At 39.5% G+C, this 23,389-nt stretch overlaps 1 protein-coding gene across 1 annotated transcript in view; it reads right to left on the reverse strand.

Moving 5' to 3' along the window:
* Positions 1-23,389, reverse strand: part of KCNB2 (potassium voltage-gated channel subfamily B member 2) — a 191,020-nt gene that overhangs the window by 163,949 nt on the left and 3,682 nt on the right. Inside the window, 2 exon segments of the mRNA XM_032709126.1 lie at positions 9,433-9,858; positions 9,860-10,115. Of these exon segments, the coding sequence (XP_032565017.1) occupies positions 9,433-9,858; positions 9,860-10,009 (576 nt within the window). The 5' untranslated portion in view covers positions 10,010-10,115.

A 23,389-nucleotide genomic window follows, 5' to 3' on the forward strand; every position in this document is an offset into this window, starting at 1 on the left:
ATGAAAAGCCACCTGTGCTCAGCATGAAGAGTTATTAAGTGTTCTATCATGACACAGGGGAAAACAGTAGAAGCATCTCGAAACGACTCCAGGCTTTTGGTCCTCATTTTGAATTCATGAGCTTGGCCTGCCCATTCCCAGAGCTTTAAGTGGGTTTCCAGCCATCTGAGTTGGAGATGCAGAAGTGGCTAGTTATAATTCCTGCCACAGAATTATAAGTGCTCGCCATTCCTGAAGTTAACTTAGGTATCTCCAGTAAAGAGACTAAACTGTACCATGCTGGCCTGAAGGGCTGCTAAGTACCGAACAGACTTGTGATCAGATACCTCCCAAACTTACAGCCTCAGCTCTAAATTATTTCTAAGTCATCTGTCCATCCTGCTTCAATTCTAAAAAAAAGGCTGTATGGTTCACTGAAACAGGACTGGCCTCATACCTATGTACTCTTTTCCTACTGGATGTTTTGCCTTTTGTGCTAAATGCTAGTAGCAATGGCCTAAAGTGCTTTGAAGTCAATGTCAGTGTTATGACCGAATTCAGGGGCACTAGTCAAATTTTTCTGTGCTATAATCTCACAAAATATATTTGCATGCATACATAGATAAACCACAGACCAAAGATACTTTTGGAACAGTTTTTTCAAATGGCATTTACCTCCACAAAGGAAGTTATATCAAAAATTTTAAAAGAAAATCTATGAAAATACAAGGGCTTTGTGAAAATAATAGAAATGGAAATGAGTTCCCAATTCTTCTCAGAACAAGCCTGTAACGCACTTAGATGATGTCTTGCAGTCTGCAAAAGAACTACCTTACCTAATTTATTTTTGCAATATCCACTGTTCTCCCCAAAGCCAAACACACTGGTAGATGCTTCAGTAAAACAGGATAGTCAGGTCACCCAAGGATCCTTCAGTGAGTAATCCAAAAAGAGGCTACAGTGCTCAGGAAAGAAACTGTGACAACGGGAGTTCGTAAACAAAGCCTGATGCAATTTTTGTCTGTCACAGAAATCCAACTTAGTGAAAGAGTACAAAAAATGGAACCATCTCAGGAGTTCACCAAAAATACCATCCCTAACAATATGTGAAATCATGGCAAGCTGGACTGTCCCAAAGAATGTGAGCAGCAACCCCTTCCAATGTGGCATTCTGCAAGTGGCCAGTGACACCTGAAACTGTCACTGCAACTTGGCTATCCTTGGGATAGCTCTGGCCTGTGCCACACCTGAGCTATTTAAAGCAACGTCTAACCCTTGTGGTTGCTTCAGGAGAAACCTAATGAATGATGAGTGAAGACACTGAACTCTGGGTAACAAATGTACCCCAACATTTTGCAGGAAGCCCTTTGCTGCCTTGGAAAGCAAAGATGTCCCTTTAAGAGCTGTTTTGTGACTTTTAATTACCTTACCTTTTAGAGGCTAGAACAGAAAAGCTTGGATAATCCTAGAAGCTTTTTTATTAGTTCAGTGAAGCACTAGTTTTTAGGCAGGAGCTTAGGGGAACACAACACCATTACCCACAAGCAGCAGCAGGCATAAAAATGTTCTCAGTGAGGAATGAACCTGAGCCTCAGAGGTCAGAAAAGACTCAATCAAATTCAGGAGTTCACCTTGCCATTCAGATAAAAATTTCCTCAGACTTTAGGTCTGCATCCTGTGTTCTGGCTCCTGTTTTGCCCTGCATTTTAGAAGCAATCCTTTATGAATATTTATAACAAGTAGTTACAAGATGACTTGAAAATTCAGCAAATATGATTCAAGTAGTTTGTAGGCACTTGAACAGAGAGAGAAAACCACTGCTCTGATTGCTTCAATCACCTTACACATCTTCTCATTGTGCAATATTGTGAGTTTAAAAAAAACGGGAAAGGCTCAGCTGTCAATATTATATATACTTACACATAGTATATCCATAGGATGAGCTCCAACAAATCCAAACAGTTATTTTGGGAACAAAGGCTAGTTTGTTAATACATAGACTTAATGGTTACAGTGGCAAAGTAAGCATGCTTTTCCAAGACAACCTGCTTCTTCCCATTGCTGCTTGAGAACACTAGAAGACCTGTCTCAGGTACAGTATGTGGAATTCAGGTATTCACTCACCCAGAATGCCATAAATTCATGTGAAAAGGATACTGTACACTTATGAAATTACTTCAAATGTAGGAGTGTTTTCTGGGTCTCAACCAGTGCAAATCGAATACACTTACTCATCCCACCTGAAACCCCGGCCTTATTGCACACCTCTCCAAAAAGAGAGTGACCAAGGCATGCAAAGAGTAGACTGTGAGGGCTTCATATAAAAGCTCTACTGGGATACTTTTTTGATCTCAAAGTCACTTTGAAACAGCTGTGCCAGTGTCACATGCTTGTTTTCAATATTCCCTCAAAGGACCTGGGGTTCAGTGCTATGTGTCAAATATTTAAATATCTTCGTCAAATAGAAAACTCATGAGTCTGCCATATGTCAAGATAAATACCATGCTTTTTTCTCTGAAATAAATAACATGCAAAAATCAGAAAACCCAAACAAAGGCCAGTTTGCAGGTGATCATATAGATTGTTTTGCTCTCAGCTTTACAAAAGCAAGATGGAGCCTGTTCATCCAGACAAAAAGTGCAGCCCTTTGTTTCCCACAGATTTGGTCTGGATAATGCTTTATCATTTAATTTATTAGTGTATCTCCCTGACATTTGATTGCTTCCAAATATCTTACATGAGAGAAGACAATGCATTGGCAGCTGCTTACACGGAACGGAAATACAACATTTTTAGGACATATGATCTGTCTCTGGGTGAAGTGAAAGGCACAACAGCCTGGTCTGTCCACTCAGGCATTACACAGCTCAAGTGACAGGTCACAGCTGAAAATCCAGCCCGTGAGATGCCTCTGACGTTATGGAGGGGCATGCTGTAATGCCCAAAACATCACCATCCCAACTAGAAATACTGCAAGTACATATTTTAAAAGGTGTATGCAATTGATGCTGGTCTACACTCGATTTATGGTAACAGCTACAAGAAAAAGGATATGAGCAGTGGTAAAAAAAGCAGTCATTGTAGAGTTAAACTGCTCTCCTAAATTATGGACACATGGCACTGGGGTAAATCAGAATACTGCTTTCTATCCCTTATGGCAAAAGATAGCTGTTCTCATGAAGATTGTACCTGCTGGTAATTCATTGTAATACCATATCTTCCAAATCCTAGTAGGTTTCTCTGTGCAAGAGCTACTGTGTGATTCTGTGAATGGTGTCACAAGTGCAGGCACACTCTACTTGTTACTTTAAAACTTTATTTTGCAAAAATTAGAACTTATTACCAAATATGGGAGATGGAATTCCCCCAATTTTTAAAATAATTATTCCTGGCTTTTTTCCCCCTTTAAGAAGACTCATCATCAATACTCTTTAATTTTCCTTAATGTGTCCATAAAACCAGAGTCAGTGAAGCCCCTTATCACAACCTAGAAAGGAAAGTTCCCCTCTCTCTGTTCATACAGTGAACAGGGATATTCCCTGGTGCCAGTGTCTGAATATGAGTTTCTGCATCTTTGCCCCTGGCACTGCTTCCAAAATTTCACATCTGTTTCACTGAGAATTAAGTGTCAATAATAAACAGGTCAGTTGAAAGGACATTTCAATAATTTTATTCCAATAGTAGTTTTTGGTAAGTTCTTTTAGTAAGTTAGCAGCAAGACCTTCCAGCACACCACCACCAAGATCTCAAGCCTAGAGGGAACCCATATGTAACTAAGGTATTAAACACCTCTGGAGCAAGATAGATCAGATGGTAGCCCTATTTCCATGATACTTCAATGTGGCAGTAAATCTGCATTATATGGGAAAACCTCTTGTTTAAACATGTCTTAAAATGGCTTTTGGTGGTCTTTGCAAACACATGCTTCTTCTTCACTGACAAAAAATGCTGAATCATGGGTTAGATGATACTCCATATAAGAAGTATAAAGAATGTAAATAATCTTTTAATGACCAGCTCAGCAGTGAGCATACAGAAGTTCTTAAAACAAAATCAATTAACTACTGCCAGTCTTCCTTGTTCCTTGATATAATATCTATTGAAAAAGCAATATATTCACTTATCTTTCAAGACATTAAAACACTTGAGTTATTAAATATGAATGACTAGGATCAAATATAATCTCCTTTTCTTACAGTCACATTGACTGACTTTATCATTTGGTACAAGAAATAACTTCACCTTAAAAGCAAAGAGTGGTATTAAGTATCCTCACCAAAAACATTGGTGAGATGAAGGTACGTATTTGTCACCAGTGACCATTCTCTGTGCTTTACCATAACTTACTTTCAGCAGATAAATTTCTATAAAGTATTGGGAGTAACATTGCAGACCATAACATTCCTGGTAGTACATTCAGATAAAGGTTTGTGACAGAATTCCCCCCAAAAATAAATTGAAGCCAGAGGTCAAACAGAATTTCTACCCACACATCAGCTAGAAAACACCACTTATCTTCAATGAATGTTATCATGCCCAATGGTATATTACATACAATACAAAAACTTCTAGGACTTAAACTAATACAAAAGCCATTCCTCACAATTTAGAAAAGAGAAAGTCTTAACTCTGTAATCTTCATCCTTGGTCTAAGATAGATGGCAAAGCACATAGAATATAAGCTTTGTAGGGAGAAATATTGACAAAATCAGGATGACACAGAACAGGTCTAACAGAACTTAAAACTGAGAAGAAGGCATAAGCAAGAAAAGTGTTTACTTCATATAACACAACAAAACATGCAAACATAAAAAATGTATTTCTTTCACTTGAACACTTTAATATCTTTGTACAAACATCCCGCTGTTGGCACTTTGCTTATGCGTGATAGCTCTTTTTCACAATATATGAAGCAGCTAAAAGTTTTCCTGAAGTCCTCTGAGTATATGTGATGTTACCTTCAACACAAAAAGAAGCAGTAGTGTCCCATTAATTGGGGTTCACCCCTGAATGAACACTGCATGACAATCTAGGAGATCATTTATGAGGACTGGCAAAAGAATACTGAAATGTCCTATATCATACTCAGCTCTGTTATGAAGTCATCCATGACTCTGCTACTTTGCACTTACCCCAAGACCCCTCTTAAGCGGCTCTGTAAAGAATATGCATGAGCATCAGTGTGAATTATATATAAGACAGACTCATGGAAAATAAGAATCAGGGTCCTAATGTAAAATAGGTGTGCTCTCTCTTGGCAAGTCATTGGGGCAAGCCTACCCATAATGCACTTGTAGCTAAATAATTAGTGGCCTGAATCTTTTTTCCCCACCCCCCAAAGGAATTTTTTCCCATAAGGGATTAATTACTGAATACTGCACACAAACTCCTCACAACTTCCAGTCAGGCTTGGGATAATTATACCTTCTGTAATCCACAACCCATTAGTTAGCTGATAAATTCATGTGCTTTTTACAAAGGAAGAATACTCATGTTACAGTTTGTAATAAACCAGAAAACTAAGCCCAAGAAAAAATCAAAATTAACAAAAGGAAATAAGGACAAATCAGCCATGCAGTGAAACAAACAGAATTAACAGAGAACACTTTCAACCCCATCAGGTTTCATATAACTTTAAAAAAAGGAAACATCATGTTACTAGTAATTTTTTAAATTATTGACAGGTTGGTCAAAGCTGCTGCTGCGCTATGGATGCTATATAAGTCCAGCAATGGACTATAAGTCCAGCAATGTCAAATAGAAGACCAAAATATAAAAATATCTTTTTTTAAAAAAAAAACCAGAGTTTTTACAAACTGCTGTTTACACAATAAGTATAAATAAATGCCTGGTCTAAAAACTCAGATGTTCCTCTGGACCAAAGAAGGCCAGACTCATGTAAAACTCTGTGGTTTGGGGACCAGATCTTGGTATTCTCTGGGATGTAGTATATGCAAAATTCCTGCTCTTTCTAAATACCAGCACTCCTTCTTATTTCATAGCACTGTATATTCTGAAGTGGATGGACTTCTGGACATCTTTATCTTAATCCTACTTAAAAAGCTTATGAATGAGAACACCAGAAAATGGAGGTGAATCCTGTATTCCTCAGCTAAAACACCTACCGAATCCACAGAGAGCTTTGCTAGGGTGAGGACTAAGCAAGAACTGCTGTGCTTCCAATATGTTAATTAGTGACTGAGATTAGGTGCATGTCTTCATTTACTAAAATTAAAAAAACTCACATAGTAAAGTGCGCCCATACTGTGCAACAGTACTTGACCTATAATATCCCTTTTTTACTAGCTAACCATAGTTTTCATTTCTTGCCACACATCCTTCTTGCTTTGTCCTATTTACTGTTACAAGTCCTGTAAAACACCTGCTGCTCATTCACTGTCACCTTGTTCTGTTTCACCTTGCTGTAAGTGCAGTCAATGGCAAACCTTTGCTGACCTCGAAAGGCGCAGGATTTGTCCTGAGATGCCTAATCCAAAGCGGGACTCCCTCTTAATTCAGTAAGCTTTGGATCAGACCTAGAAGGGATCTTGGCAGAATCAAGAAGTGGCAAGACACAGTCAAAAATCAAAACCACATCCAAGTGTTTATCTCACATTCCTAATCTCTGATGTGAAAGGGATTAAAAAGCAAGCTGTTCCTGTCAATTGCTTGGATGCTACACAGGATCTGAATGACTGAACAGGCATCAGTAGGATAGCTATGCACATTGATATGGTTTCATTTCTTTCTACAGAAGTTTGAAAGGGAGCTAGTATTAGAATTTGAGGCTTATGGTAATATTTCCTCACTTGGTTCCCAATTTCCCACTGTCAAAATGTCACCATCCTTTCCACTCCTACAGAGGAAAGAAGATGGTTGTGCCTCTTATTTCAGGACGAACTAGCAACTTATATGACTGAACAAAAGATGAGAAATCTGAAAGTGATGTTATGCAAACATTTCTGATACAACCTTGCCACAGAACCTAACACAGTCTGTAACGGCTACAGACTCTTTCAAATTACATCCAACTGATTTCAGCACATTTTGTTTTATGTTACCCAAGTTTGAATGTATTGTGATAGTTTTTTTTCTCCTTTATGTCATTCAGACAAGTTTCTACAGCTGTCTGAGATGCCATAGGTGTATCTGACTATAATTTTGGCTCATATATGTATTTAGAGACTGAAGGTCACTAGAAAGAGAAACTGAGTGCATGTATTATGGTGACTTCTGGCTACCAGAACCACAGAAAAACCACATCAAATGGCATTAACTTAGGCAGAAGGCAACTGAAATAATGAAAACCATTACAACATATATATATATATATATATATATATATACAAGTGCAATGTGAAACTCCCTGTAGGAAGAAAGGATACATCTATTACATTCAATCAAAGCAGGAGATGAGGGAAAAGGGAAATAAAAAGGTAAAAAATAATTATTTAGACATCTTGGGAAATTAAAGAAATGGCCACTTTCATCTGCAAAACCTGAGGAGAAATCTGGTCTGAGTGCACAAAGGGGAATTTTCTTAAAAGCTCAAAGTTGGCCTAACTTCTTTTAAGCAAATCATGTTAAGTTATAAGAGTTAAGTTATAAGGGCACTGTTAAGTTATAAGAGTTTTGGACAAAAGCAAGCACTCATGAAAGTTTAACCATCCTATATTTCTGCCTTTAACCATCATATATTTCATTGCAAAAGAACGGAAAGCAAGTCACAGGCAAAGAACTGAAAAATCAGTATATTCATTTTGTTTTATTCATCTGGTTCATTTTACTGTGTTGACTCCTACCTAGCATTAGGAAAACACTAATTAAGCATATGTCTCAAGCCCTAAATGCAACTGCCTTCTTTGATATATATATATGAAAATATTTCCCAAACAAATCTGCCTGCTGGGTGTCACAGAGGCAGCATCCACGAGCAGGCGATCTCCCAGGTCACACGCAGCATGTTTCAGCTGCATGGCTCAGAAAGGAGATCCTCCCGCCTGCATCCAGGAGGACAGGTCTGTTATGGAACACACTGGTGACGTTTCAAGCCAAGCAGGACTGCAAAGCTGGTCCCTGAGTCCTGCAGGCAGTGTAGCAGCTGTGTCACAGAAGTCCTGGGGAGGCTGATGGATGTTAGCTTGTACCAGGGGATCACAGTGTGTAACACGGCTTCCCTGAACCCTTTTTGGCACAACTTATACCCATTTGCTTCCCCTCTGCTCCTTCCCCGGGAGAGGAACATATGGCCCAGAACATGTATCTCAGAAGTAGAAAATATATTCATGTAATTTTCTAAAATATTCTGAATACTTTCATTTTTTTCTTCTATAAGCTTTTATTCATTATGAATCTTATTATGGTAAAAATAAATATTTTTTTTTTTACAAAATTAAATCCTTGCTTAAACAGTTAGGTAGTCCACAATGAGAAATTAAAATTTAAAAAATTGTGTATTGTTCTTCGATAGTAAGAAGTTGCTATTGCAAGAAAAATCTTTGCCAAGATTCTGGTTTTTGGCCACTGCACCATCATATTTTCATACTTACCTTAGTCCAAGAGCATTGCAACCAAAACCAAATCAACAACAGAAGAAAATAAAACCACAGTTAAGCTTAACATGAACATCTAAACATCGAACATTTTTGTTTTGAGTCATTCAAACTGGGGACAAGCTTCCACAATTTACTGTATCAATGAGACTTTAGTCAGCTTGCCTGTTTGAAGGCAGCAGTACTAGGACAAGGCTTCATCTGAATGTGTTCTCACTTCTCACTGAATATATACGTATTTTACACACATATGTGAGTATAAGTGTGTATATATGTATAGAATATACTTGTTTATATACATACACAGCATACAAATATATACAGGGCATACTAATAATATATATATGTGTATATATGCACTTTAATATTTTTATACAGAACACTCTTGCTTGATTGCAAAAATGTAGTATAAGAGAAAACATACTGCAATCCTTGCCCAGTGTAAAACCATGCCAGACAGCTGTTGACACTTTGATGATCTACCCAGCACAACTATGAAACACTGACACCACACCTATGCAGAGCCTGTAACAGGACAAGCAATACTGAAATGTACATTCTCATAACCAAATGCTTTTCTAACAAACACGTAAACAGTGGTCTCTGGCAGTATTTTCATTCAATATGAAGGTCCATTAAGAATCACACAGATGTTTCTGATCACATTACAGCAAAACACAGTACAGTAGTTGCCTAAAAACGACTGAATTCAGCGGTTTCTTCTGCTGATTTCAGTGGGGTTTAGGACAGATTAGGGTGTATTCACTTCATCATATGTATATTTTTATATTCTTCTTTTCTCTGAATATTTTAGTGAAAGTTGTCAATTCCTCAAAGTCAGATGCATTGGTCATGAAACTATTTTCTACTGTCTTTGTGTTAAGCCTACTGTTTATCTTACCTTTGCTGCCACAGATGAGTTGGGTTTCTCCAGCAAGTCCCAAAGCTTCTTCCTTTTCTCTGGGCAGCAGGTATTATCAAACTCTTCCCCTTCTCTCTCTCGCATTGTCTCTGCCTCTCTCCTCAGTTCCTCATTCATCTGCTCTTTCTTTTGATGGTATCTTGCCTGGCAGCAAGATTCTAAATATATCTCATCAATCCCCCAGTAGTCAAGCTCCTGGCCAAAAGAAAGAGCACACATTTCTTCCATCATATGTAGTTTCCCTGTCCTGTAGAAATTCAAAATGGAAGTGAAAGCCCCTGGGTGTCGATCAAAAAAATATTCGTTTTCATTTAGATTATAGTCATCACATACTTCTAGCAGAGATTCATGGGTATTGCAGTCTCTGAGCTTTCCTAATCGTGTCCTTGGAAGTCTGTCCAAAGTCCCTCCACAGCACTTCATGGTGAGCCACCGACATTATTTTAACTCTCCGTGAGCAGGCTTTGCTCCTAATGATCTCCACTGGTTCTGGAGGGAGAGAAAGCGTAGACCTTGAAGACTTTTTGGTGATCCCTGGTGGAGCCTTCTCAGCCATTCTGAAAAAGATGAAGTTGTAACACCAGAGTCCTTAGGAGAATGAGCTTGGACACTACAAATATTTGGGCAGAGTCCTCTTCAGACAGACAGCTCCATTCCTGAAGCTAAAAAGACAAAAAATTAGAATATTGCTAGGTACAATATATCCCCCAATCTCTCTCTCTCTTTGCACACTTTTATATGCAGATGAAAAACTTAATGTTGCAATTTGCTCTCTCTATAATGATACTCTTCTGTGGTAATATACAGAACCACTGGAACAACTGGAACAGCTAAGAACACTATGTTTAAGCAAAGGAAAACTCACTTGTACTTCTGCATTTGTGAAAATCAACTGTGACAATTTGTTACAAAGGACTTGGAGGTTCTGGGGTTTTTTTAAATCAGTTTGTGATGCAACTATGTTAGCTTAATCTGATTACTTGGCAGTTAATGTATGAGGTGTGCAATGGAAAGATTGTAGGGATACCATAAGAAAAAAGTAGACAGAGGCCAGTCTCACTTTTATTAAGAATTCAAATTTGGGAGATACTGAAACTGAATAAAGCAATTGCAGCATACCAAAATATCCAAACTAAACTGATTCTCTCCCTCTCCCAAACTCAAATCCTGCTTTGCTGTATTACTTCATGGGTAAACGTTATTCACCAACTATTAAATTGTCATCATGACAAGTCAAATTTTCTAGCACCAGACAATGATTATTTCTTTACCAATAGGGCAAAAGAATCCTAACTCTTCTGTATCCAGCTGACCAGTGATACATGTTATATAGGCAAGGGCTGTGCATACTGTTCTCTGGACCCTCTGTAAGGCTATTTCTGCCCCACTTTTCACCTGTTAAATTGCTGCAGACAGCAATCAGCAGCATCATTTTTAATAATCCACAAGTGCATCGTCACTCACTGTGCCTAGTGCTGCAGTGAACTCTGAAGTGCAGCTGTTTGTCACTAAATTTGGAATGTCAGTATCGAACAGGAAGGAAATCCACTCACCCGCTCTACTATGGTCAACTGTCAGATCCAGTGCTTAAATAATAACCTAGCAAGGGTATCATGGCCCAAAGGGAGAATATTAAGGATGCTTAGACAAGCTCCTGTTCCAAACTTGGAAATCCTCCTTAGTAATTTCCCAGAGTTGACATCTCCTCCTCCTGTTCTCTGCAAAATCAACAACTCAACAATTTGGGGGATTTTGTTTATTGTTTTTTTTTGTTGTTTGTTTGAAATCAAGTGAAGAAAGTCCAGCTTTAAAAAGTGTTTGATGCATACAAGAATTTGATCCTCTTTGCAGAGTAAGCATGAAGGTTATGATGGGAGGGATTGTTATCTATAAATACATCAGGAGTAAACACCTGTGAGGGAGAAGAACTATTTGTACTAAAGGACCATGATGGCACAAGAATAAATGAGTACAAATTCACCACAAAAAAGGTAGAAATTTGGAAGAGAATTAGAAAGTCACAAAGACCAGATCATCACCAAAGCAGTGAGGACCTAGAATAATCCTTACTAAAAGTATCAGGAAAAACAAAGAATTATTTCAGTGTGTCATCAGACATGCTTATGACAGTATTGACTATGTTGCTGGCATAAAATTAAAATTGTTAAACCTCATTATATCTAAACATTAAAAGTTCCTCCAACGACAGATAAATTAAGACTCAGCCACATACAATACAGGTGTTAACAGACTGCCATGTCCAAAAACATCAGGAAAGAGGAAATGGCAACAGCCCAGAGCACCAGCATTTTAGTCAGCAATTTCACTGTCAAGCTGAACCTACTTCAAAACCACAACGGCCAAAATTTTCTGCCTCTTCCCATCCTGCATCCAGCACCACAGTGTGAAGATCCCTCCTCATCTCCCAGTGCAACCTAGAGCACTTCTGTGCCTAATTACATAGGGGTTTAAACCTTTAATATTTACATTCATTCACAAAAAATATAATCTGATAACTCCACTTGTAAAGATAAATGTCCTACCAAAATCAAAGCCCTGGCATCAGTAGTTTTACACAGTACATGTACCTTTCTGTTGTGTTTGTTTTGTGTTTTGCTTTTTATCTCCTGACCTTAGGCTGATTTTTTCCTTCGGTTTTACTCTCCTCCTCATTGCCTTATATGCAAGCGGATGATGGTGAGACTTCTGAGAAGGCAGGGACTCAAGTCTTCTCAAGATCTCCTCACTTAAGCATCTCCTAGTGGTCTGTGATGCATTTATCAGTCTTCTGACATACAACATCCACACAAAGAGTAAGTATTATGAGAGGATAATTCTCTACAGAGGAAATACTTGCAAACTTTATTTTTTTAAAAAAATCCTTTTAGACTTTAATGTACAACGATGTTTCTCCTTTAAAGGTTGTCTTATATAAGAAAACAGAAAAATTAAAGAAATTCATAGAGAGGTTCTGTCATTCTCCATGAAATCAGTCAAGTCTTCAGGCAATTTCTAGAGACGTTCACTGGTTTATTCATTATTTTATCTTAGGGAATTATTCTTTTTTTTAAAAGAAAATGTGTACCCTAATATTAGCAATATCGAGTAAAACACAGTAGAAATCAAGCAGCTGATCTTAGGTTAACCATATTCTCATTATTTTTCTGATTGTAGAAACTAAAGATGCACAAGACTATGCGTCGTTTAGCTTTTCTGCAGTGTAGTTACCACACATGTTCAACAATGCAAAATTATAGTGTCAGGAAGACTGGTGTAAAGCTGATAAAACATTTTCTGGTTTGTCAGTATAATTACTGGTTGCAGCTTCCTACTTGAGGAAATGTGGCTTTTCTAAAAAGCTTTAAAAACCCAGTGGCCACACTAAAGTCAGCGGGTGAAACACTATAAGTTTAGTGTTGAGAAGGTGTTATGTATATGTGTACCAAAGGATGAACCAGAATTCACAACATGTAGCACTCTGAAAAGATAAAAAATAAAACTCATTTTCCCAATGAAGAATCTTGAACCATAGGGGTGATTTTTGCCTTTTCACAGAGCTCCATCATAAAAATATATACAAGAAGCAGAGTATATAACTTTAAAATAAATACATAAATTCTTTTAGTTAGCTTCCTACTTTTCTTCCCACCTTCATTTGTTCTTCACACTTTCCTTTTGTTCTCTGATGATAATTTTTTAAAAATTTCTTCCTGCGCAACTTTTCTGCAAACTTGGCTACAAAGTCTGTATTTAACTGTGCCGTTAATAAAAACATAGAATCTCCTGAATTGAAAGGGACCAAAAGAGATCACTGAAGTCCAACTCCTGGCCCTGCACAGGACAGCCTCAAGAATCACACCATGAGCCTGAGAGCATTGTCCAAATGCTTCTTGAACTCTGTCAGGCTTGGTGCTGTGACCACTTCCCTGGGGAGCTTGTTTTATGCCCAACCACCCTCTAGGTGAAAAATCTTTCTTTTACTAATATCAAACTTAAATCTCCCCTGACACAACTTCAGACCATTCCCTCAGGTCCTATCAATGGTCACCACAAAGAAGAGATGAGTGTCTCGTCCTCTGCTTCCCCTCATGAGGAAACTGTAGGCTGCAGTGAGGTCTCCCCTCTTCTCCAGGCTGAACAGACCAAGGTGACTGACCTCAGCCACTCCTCACACGGCTTTTCCTCTGGACCCCTTTACATCTTTGGACACTTTCTAATAGCTTTACATCCTTCTTATATTGTGGCACCCAAAACTGCACACAATATTCAAGGTGAGGCTGCCCCAGTGCAGAGCAGGGTGGGACAATCCCCTCCCTCAACCGGCTGGCAATGCTTTGCCTGATGCCCCTCAGGACATGGTTGGCCTTCTGGCTGCCAGGGCACTGCTGACTCATACTCAACTTGCCCTCAATCAGGATCCCCAGGTCTCTTTCCACAGCACTGCTTTCCAGCATGTCATTTCCTAGTCTGTATATACATCCAGGGTTGCCCCATCCACATGGAGAATCCAGCACTTGCCCTTGGTTAAACTTCATGTGGTGGGTGATTGCCCATCTCTCTAATTTGTCAAGGTCTCCTGTAGGGCCTCCCTGTCCTTCCAGGGAGTCAAAACCTCCTCTCAATTTTGTTATCACCTGCAAACTTACTTAGTATCCTTCAAGTCCTGCATCCCAGTAATTTAGAATATGTTTAAGAGAACCGAGCCAAAGACAGAGCCCTGCGGAACCCCAGTAGTGACCAGTCTCCAGCCTGATGTTACCCCCATTCACTATAACTCTTTGCGCCAAACCCATGCGCTAGTTGCTCAGCCATCACATGACATTTATCCAACTGTTTGCTGAATATTTTGTCCAGAAGGATACTGTGAGAGACAGTATCAAAAGATTAATTGAAATTCAAAAAGTTTACCTTAACAGGCTTCCCTTGATTGACTAGGTGGGTTACCTTGTCACAAAAGGAATTAGGTTGAAGCACTCTAACTATGTAACATGTTTAATTTTAAAATCCATATTAGAACTTAATACAAATCACCAGCTCTTTCATTATTACAAAATGATACAAGTGAGGTTACCTTTATAATTCATTAAATTACCTTTCTGGATTTTAGTTACTGTAACTAACTCAGAACACTACTATTTTTTTTTCCTGAGAAGGCTTCAAATATTTTTCAGCTTAGTTTATTGCCTTAGCCTTTTGGCTGTATGCAACTCCACCGTGCACCTTGTCCACCATGGGCTAGTGAGAGATGTAGCCACCCCTTGGCAGGCAGGCAAAGCCAGCCTGCCGCTCACCAGCAATCAGTACAGAAAGACACAAATTCTACCCCCATATATATAACAGCAACTCCAGATAAACCCCATATTCTTTCTGTGCAATAATAAAATTACTTTGTAGCAAAATACCTGTAATACTGTGTAAACCTCTTCAAAGCGAATCCTTTGCATTAAATAAAAGTGAAAACTTCAAAGGCTACTACTCAAAAAGCTAGGGAAAGTCAGAAGGAAGGTTAAGTGCCTTCCCCTGCACCACAGGCATTCAGCTTTTTATGGTGTGATTCCCCTTCTGCTTTATGTGAATGGGTAATTATTTACCATTTCTTTTCATCTTTCTCATTCGGTACTTGGCCTCTGATGTTTTTCAGCATTTCCTGCTGCAAGGCCTACATTACACACAAAGTGCTGAATTTCCCTCAGGGAGCTCTCACTATCCTACCCAAGTGATTCCAGGGTATCCCAGTTTCCCCTTCAGTAGGAGGCCACCATTACCATTGCTTTATAATGGAGAAATGAAGGTCATAGATGCTCGAAGTATCCAACAACTTTGGCTGCTCAGATTGAGATAGCCACTTTTTACAGGGTCCTTAGCATTTTCAGCACATTTGATGGGCATGCCTACGTGAGCAGATTAAACCCTCAGGCTGAGGAACACAGTTGTCTGTGCTGTCACATTGCTGAAGCATCACCTGCCAAGGCACAGTCAGGATGCTCCCAAATCATTTGCAGGGATGGCTGGAGAGTCAGCATGCTTCAAGGTCTGCTCCTAATAAGTGGTTTGCTTGCAGCCATCTGCTTTGGAGTCTAGGTGAGTGTAACTGCACACACAGGGGTCACTGTGCCAGCTGGTTCGAGCAGCGCCAGCCCCTTGCAGGGACTCGATGTGCAAGACCTCTGTTCCAAAAGGATTCACATCCAAGGTACTTCTGCATGCCTTAGTCATAAACATCTCTCCCAGTCTTTGCCATACGAATTTTGTCAAAGAAAGTAGAGAAGCTACACTAAATAAACATGCTTCACTGATGGAGCACATCCTGCATTTAAAGCAGTGAGGAAAGAAGAACGTGGTATGTGAGAAAAGGCTGTATCATAAGACCCCCAGGAAAAGGGAATAATTTTGCTTTCTTCCGACTTTTAAAGACAAATTTCTACTGTTTGTCAGAAGATGTCTTTTTGTCAAAACCTGTCAAGCTGTTTGCAAAAAAATATTCTTTTTCTTAATTCCTTGCTTTGAAAACAAATGGAAGTTTTCACATTTGGTCAAAGTGGCTTCAATGTTTTTAAACAAAATCTGGTTCTAAGGTACTAAATTATGTTTTTTAAAGTTAAAGAAAGCTCTGGATCTAAATGAGACATTTTGAAATTATTAAACAAATTATTTGGGTGATCTCATTCATTTTTTTTTCAGGTCTGGAGAATCTAAGATCCATGCGTGGTTTGTCTTCAAATGCAAAAAATGCTCACTGAAATCAAGAAAAATGTTGGGACACCATTGTTGCATTTTCTAGTTTGGCTACTAAAATTGGACTTATCAGATCTTCAGCTTATATATAATGCAGATACGTAACACTTTCTGAAAAAACTAGCTTTAGGGTTTGTAAGTGTAATGTCAGGGGAAGTTCAGAGCGGACATAAGGTAAAGGTTCTTCACTAAGAGCATGGTTGGTCACTGGAACAGTCCTCCCCAGGGAAGCAGTCACAGCACCAAGACTGTCAGAGTTCAAGGAGCATCAAGTCAATGCTTTTAGTGATATGGTTTAGGTTTAGTTTAAGTAGTCCTGTGAGAAGCAGGAGTTGAACTCCAGATCCTTATAGATCCCTTCCAACTGGAGAACTGGAGATACTCTATGATTCTAAGAAGGCTTAGAAAGTCTGTGCCCACCTCAGGGTTTGCTCCTAGAGCCTACAACCTGGGATCCAGTAAGTTAGGCAAGAAAAGATAGAGCAGTTAGTTGTGACAAACTAATACCTTTCTACTGAGCAAACACACTTTTAGAGCTTCATATGCAACTTATTTGGTCACATGATTCTCCTTTATTACAGCTTCTGCTTTGCTGTAATATCTGGGGAATGAGATGCTGGAAGCAGTGTCCTGGTTGAGGGCAAGTTGAATATGAGTTGCAGTGCCCTGGAAGCCAGGAGGGCCAACTGTGTCCAGGGGGGCATCAGGCAAAGCATCACCAGCTGGTCAAGGGAGGGGATTGTCCTGCTCTGCTCTGCGCTTGGGTGGCCTCACCTTGAATGTTGTGTGCAGTTTTGGGTGCCGCAATATAAGAAAAGGTATTAAGCTGTTAGAGAGCATCCAAAGGAAGGCAATGAAGATGGTGAAGGACCTTGAGGGGATGTCATATGAGGAGCAGCTGAGATCACTTGGTCTGTTCAGCCTGGAGGAGACTGAGGGGAGACCTCACTGCAGTCTACAACTTCCTCATGAGAAGAAGAGGAGGGGCAGGCACTGATCTCTTCTCTGTGGTGATCAGTGACAGGACCCAAGGAAATGGCCTGAAGTCATGTTAAGGGAGGTTCAGGTTGGATATTAGAAAAAGGTTCTTCACCCTTTGGGTGAAGGGTGGTTGGGCACTGGAACAGGCTCCCCAGGGAAGTGGTCATATCACCAAGCCCACTGGAGTTCAAGATAGCATTTGGACAATACTCTCAGGCACATGGTAGACTCCTGGGGATGGTCCTGTGCAGGGCTAAGAGTGGACTTAATGATCCTTGTGAGTCCCTTCCAACTCAGCACATTCTGCGATTCTGCGATCTCTGCTGCCCAATCTCAACTATCAAATGTCTGTTCTTTGTTTCAAAATATGAAGACCTGCAGTTTCTTATGGTGTGCTGTAGGATCTTTATGACTAGAATTTTCCCTTAATTTCATTTTTTAAAAAATGGCTGAGGTGACAGCTAAAACTCTGCATAAAAGCATCCCGCTCAAATGAGTTGTTCTTTATTTCCATTTCCCACCTTTACAGATGTCACATCTCATATAGTTAAGGACTGGCAAGCTGAGGGCAGGAAGTGTCAGGAAACATGTTAAAGTATTACTGAGCTTCATGTGTATGTCTCAGTTTCATATCCATATGCAGGAACACATGCATGCATGCACAGGAGAGAATTAGATGAGCTTTGATTGTCTGAACTACTGGTGACAGCACTTGGGCTCAAGTCCTCAGTCTTAAGTGGATGAAACTATCTGAAGCTACGTGGTCTGAGGGGGCAAGATGGAGCCTCCACCTGTCAACTCTATGACAGAGCTTCCTTGCAAGCAATGGTTGGTTCTTGCCAGACTAAAACCATGGTCAGAGCCATTATTGGAGAGCTGAGTCCTTACATGAACTACAACCAAATCTCACCTGAGCCTTGAGAGTTTTGCTTACAGCTATGGACAGATTGGTCTATGGAAACTGCTTTGAGAGTAAATCCTGAAAAACCTGCTCTTGGAGCTATGAGTAACTGGTCTGAAACGATTATTATTTCCATTTCATAACAGACCTCACAGATTATTTATTTCTGGTATGTGAAAATTTAAATGTTGGCTGTGCAAAGTCTCAGAGATTGCAGGAAACACTCGATAAAGATGGGGCCTGTTACAGACGAACTTTTCAGATCAACTAAATCAGTCTGTCTGCTAACTCCCTGTTCTCACCATCTTGAGCACAGAAGTGTCTTTTAGATGGATGAGCTGAACTTCACCAAGGAGCAGCAGACTCTGAGACTTTATATATTCCCTAAGAGCCTTGGATAAGAAAATCCAGACAGAAATAGGTAAGGCGACAGAAGACAGAAAAAGAGGGAGAGTATAACTGATAAAATGTTTGTAAAATCTTGCAGTCACATAAGCTTGGTAGTTTCAACTTATTTGAGTTTTCTAACTACCCCAATAGCACTTATAATCACTTGCTTAAGCTCCTACACAAGGTAAAGCTGTGTGGGTGGGCTCTAGACACACTACAGGTGACGCAAACTGCTTCACACCAGAAAGCTGAATGCTCTTGAGAACAGTCAGGGTAATTTTACCTCAAGACTCATGTGGAATTTGAGACTCAAGTGGCCTTTTTGAGTAGGACCTCATCACAAGTCTGGAGCTGAGTGCTGGGTTTGAAGCACCCCTTCAGCCTGCACTGAGGTCTCAAGAGAGCAATGAACATGGCTCTGCAGCCCATCTCAACACTGAATCAAGATCCCCACCAGCCTTTATTCCAGATCAGCTCTGGTTCTCTGTCTTTCTTTACTAGCCATGATCCGCTGTTGGTGCTTGTGACAAGCATGGCTATATGATCCTTACAAACAATCTTAATGCATTCCTGCTCAGCTTACAAAAACAGTTGCATTTCCATTGCAGGTTGAAACATCTCTGTTTAGGATGTAATTATTGGTCGTATCTGCACTTTACTATTTATGTTTACAATTGGTTGCTAAGAGCTGAGTTATTGCTTTTGCCAAAGATACTGTCTTTCACTACTTATTTAGCCTTCCCTGGAAATTTCAGAGGAGATGAGCTGTCACAGAGAAGTGTAAGGTCGAATGGCAGATCATTTTCTTTAGTTTCAACAACCAGATATGACAGAAATGTGATTATGTAAGGTCCTCATTTTTAGGTCCTAATCAAGACTACACATTTGTATCCCAGCTAGCACTCTGGATCCACAGGTTTTGTTGGCACTTCCATCAACTCTTTGAGAGTGTACAGATGTTACATATACAGGATACACCAATAATAGTAAACATATTAATATTAATAAATTAGAGCTTTGATTGCAATTTTTTTTATCCACTACTGATTTTTTCTTCTAATTGTATTGCAATGCATTAAGATGATGGAGAAGATTGTCAACACATAATTTGTTCTTTGAGGAAGCACTACATAACCAGTTGTCCTAAAACAATTAGTTTTAGTACTATTCTAAATATGTCATCTTCTCTAACCCTTCAATCTTCCGCTGCTTCCTAGCAATAGCAGTGCTGCCAAGTAGCTGAAAGCACTGAAGAACTTCACAGATGTTTTTTTGTTCTCCTGAAGGAAAAGCTTGCACAGTGTACTACTGAATGATGTTCTAGGTTTATAGGCAGGGAAATACTACACAACATATATTATCCCATATACACAGAAAATGATGTCTGAAGCAATGAAGCACATCTGACAAAAGAGTCAGATTTTATCCCTCTTTGAATGATACCGCACCCAAAACTCTGGATGCTGCACTTTGTCCAGAATCCTGGTATAATGTTTGAGTTTTCTAATAAAGCAGAAACATGCAATGCCACCATCCTGAATCTGCAATTAAGGAAAGTATAGCTGTATTCTTAAGTGAGGTCTTTGTAAAAAACATTTGTGTTCAATTACTGCCTCTGTAAAAAATTTAATTTTGAACCATTTCTAACTGGACTGTTCCCTGATTCAATCAGGGTAAATGGTAAGCCTAGACTTACCTGGACAACAGATAGGAAGAGACATGGCCAAAGATTAAAGTTTGAGAGGGGCAGATCTCCTCAAGAGACATTTGTCTCAATCCATCAGGAGCCCAGCCCACTTTCCTATTGCTGGTGCTTCACAGAAGCCCTGAAGTTGGAATGAAGGAATGAATCAAGGCCGTGATTTTTGGGTGACTCAGTTTTGACAAGTGCCTTTGTACATAGCTGGAAATGTCCCTGAGGTCACAGCATCAGCAAGTCTTTACAAAAACCTTTTATCATTAAAAATTAAGACAACTTTCAGTCTAGTCTTGATTCTGAAGAATCCATCCCTTCAACATTTTGATGTCTTCGACTACAGAATGCCTTGGAAAAACAGCTCAAACTACTACTGGAAATTGTCATGCAGGGTCTCGTACAACCCAGCATGTTACTTGGTCCATCTGAGAGAAGCACTCATCCAGAAAGCAGAAAACTTTGCTTCCCAAACTTATCTTAAGTGTTTTGGTTCCACATACTATGTAAAGATACAGTTGGTCTGGGAATCAGTAAGGGAAAGCTGTTCTCAGGAACTTCAGTTTAACACTAGAGAAGAAGCACTACTGACTTTTAGTTCCTGATACCAGGAATATTGATATTTTTGACCCTCAAATTGACCTGACAGTAGAAGAAAGGGAGGACTCACTATCATGCACAGCCCCATGCTACTGTTGTTATAATTCTTAAATCAAGACAGGCTAAAAGGAACACTTTTATAAAACTGCCACTATAAATTAATTTATTTACCTCTATCAAGCCAAAATGTCTTTTTAAAAGCCACAGCATCCTCTTAAAAATGTGCTTCATCAGAGCCATTAGTTCAGGGTTTCTAATATTAAACACTCAAGACCCAAGTTCAAAGAAGGGTGTAGGAGCCTCTAAGGCAGGATCAACATAATACTTTACAGTCAGGAAGAAGATGCTCTCAACTCCTATCCAGGCCCAATGCATAAGCAGGATCAAAAGGGATACAACCTACTCACATGATATTCTTTTGCACCTCCTCTTACAAGAGGTTTGTAAAACACAGTCCTTCAAAAGAACTGAACAAGATTCACTCTTTTCAAAATACACTTTGAGGTGGTGGACTTGGTTCCACCTTGATGTAATTGGCTGGTCATTAAACATTCACCCAGGGACCACGTTCATCCCTAGTGATTCAAACCTGTCATTTGTATCTTCCAGGCCACTGCTGCTATCAGTAATCTCCAGCATGGCTGCAGGGATGGAGACCATCCCTATTCCTACTGAGCAAGAAGGAGGCACTTGAAAGGCAACAGACATGAATGAGTCCGTAACTGAAAGGTGTGATCAGTCCTTTGGCTGGGGGGAATCTTGGATTACAAAAATGAAGTATTTGTTTGCATCATGTTAATCTATGAAAGGCCCAAAAGTTTGATTTTTCTTAATGAGTACCTAATCACAAGGTTACTGAGCAAAAGCCAGACAATTTGGTTTCTACCTAGGTGATCTGTAGACACATTGGAGCAGCCAAACATTCTCATCCCTTCTTTAGTTCAAGGGTAGCAGAAGATACCCAGCATTGCTAATGCTACTTCACTGATATGCCTAGATAGGGACTAAAGTGACTATCAGTAGCCAGGCTAGTCCTGAGTATAAATTCAAGCACAAGGCTTACCCAGTTAAGAGGTTTGCTCTATGTCAGCAATAATGAGAATGAAGAAAGCACGAGATGCAAATATTCTAGAAGGTAAGACCTTCTAGATGGCACTGCTGTCAAGGTAAATCGACACTGTGTGCTATTAATCTCAACAACCACTGTCACTCACAGCTTTGTGATTTCATGGATAATTAGGCCAATTCGCTGGTTTGAGTCTGCTTAAATAAATTAGTGGGATTCTTCTAGCTGCTGCAGCTTGCCAGCTCTTTCTGCTCAAACTGTCTCAGGATCTCTCTGGTATATGTAAATTTACACTGAACGTATAGCCATAAATTATAATAGGATTACTTAGTCATCTGAGAATACATCCAGCTGAGATGAGGTCAACAACCTTGCAGGTAAACCAAATCCTCACACTTTAAGAAGGCAAATGACACAACTGAAAACTCTGTAGAAAGCAGCATTATGGCTTCATTGTTGCATTTGATGGTAATTTTTATCTCTATATATTGAAAATGCAACTAATTTTCTAGAAGTTAACCATTCATGAGGTACTGTGAAATAAATATTATGAACTGCCTTGAGATATCTTATTAAAGCTCTGAGGCAAATTTATTCCGTATTTGGATTGTACTGCCATAACTGATTTCTATTTCTTAACTTGTTAGGCAGTCAGAGGGAGAAGCTCATCTCCAGTGTCATCAAAGAAGATTACGTTTGAGAGCTTTGTTCAGTTAATTATCAGCACAGCTTTGCATTCATTTCCCCGTAACATAAAGGGCTGGTGTTTATTTCCCAACAAGTAAATACCTGAATATGATGGCAGCGCGAAGAACACCCTGCAATAGCAAGTATGATTTGCCAGGGAGAAGCATTGATAAGCCTAGAGCTTCTGCATCATGTGCCAGTGCTGTGGCAAGAGAGCTATTCAGCCCCTCTGCCTTGGCTCGGACTGTAAATGCCCTCACACAGTTTTACAGTGTACCACAGTCCCCCTGTCACAGTACTATGAGAGGTAAATTGGTTGACTGCCATTGTTCCTTGTGAAGACTACAACTGCTGCTTATCGCAGCCTACTCCTAAATGCTCAGAGCTGCATTACGCCAGTATGACATATATTATTTATTAGCTAATACACTGTTGTTCTGAGTCTCTTGCTGGTGCCAGCAGTGATGCTACTGATTACTCTTTATAGTCATCCAGAGGAGGATTAGGGATGTATAGAAGCCAGACACCTAAGTCACAGTGCTCTACCATTATGGCTAAATATAGATTTCCTGCATTAGAAACAAATAAATTAAAAACTCCACTAACTTTAGTGGCCTAAGACTTTTTCATTACTGTTTCCATATTGTTCATGCGATCACAATAATCCAAGAAGAAGTATATTCAAAGTAATATTCTTTATTTGCTGATTATCCAGTTAACATCATCATACTTTCATTCTGGTGAACAAAAGTAGTCTAAAAAACCTCATTCTCTGTTTACTTCAGCCCCTGGAACACAGCAAGGTATGGCACAGTAAACAAGTGAAATTTCAGGACTTGCCGAATGTGTGACTTGCACTGAAATTTCTGCATGTGCTGTAACA

This window comes from Chiroxiphia lanceolata, chromosome 1 (genome assembly GCF_009829145.1).
Source record: "Chiroxiphia lanceolata isolate bChiLan1 chromosome 1, bChiLan1.pri, whole genome shotgun sequence".
Classification (NCBI taxonomy): domain Eukaryota; kingdom Metazoa; phylum Chordata; class Aves; order Passeriformes; family Pipridae; genus Chiroxiphia; species Chiroxiphia lanceolata.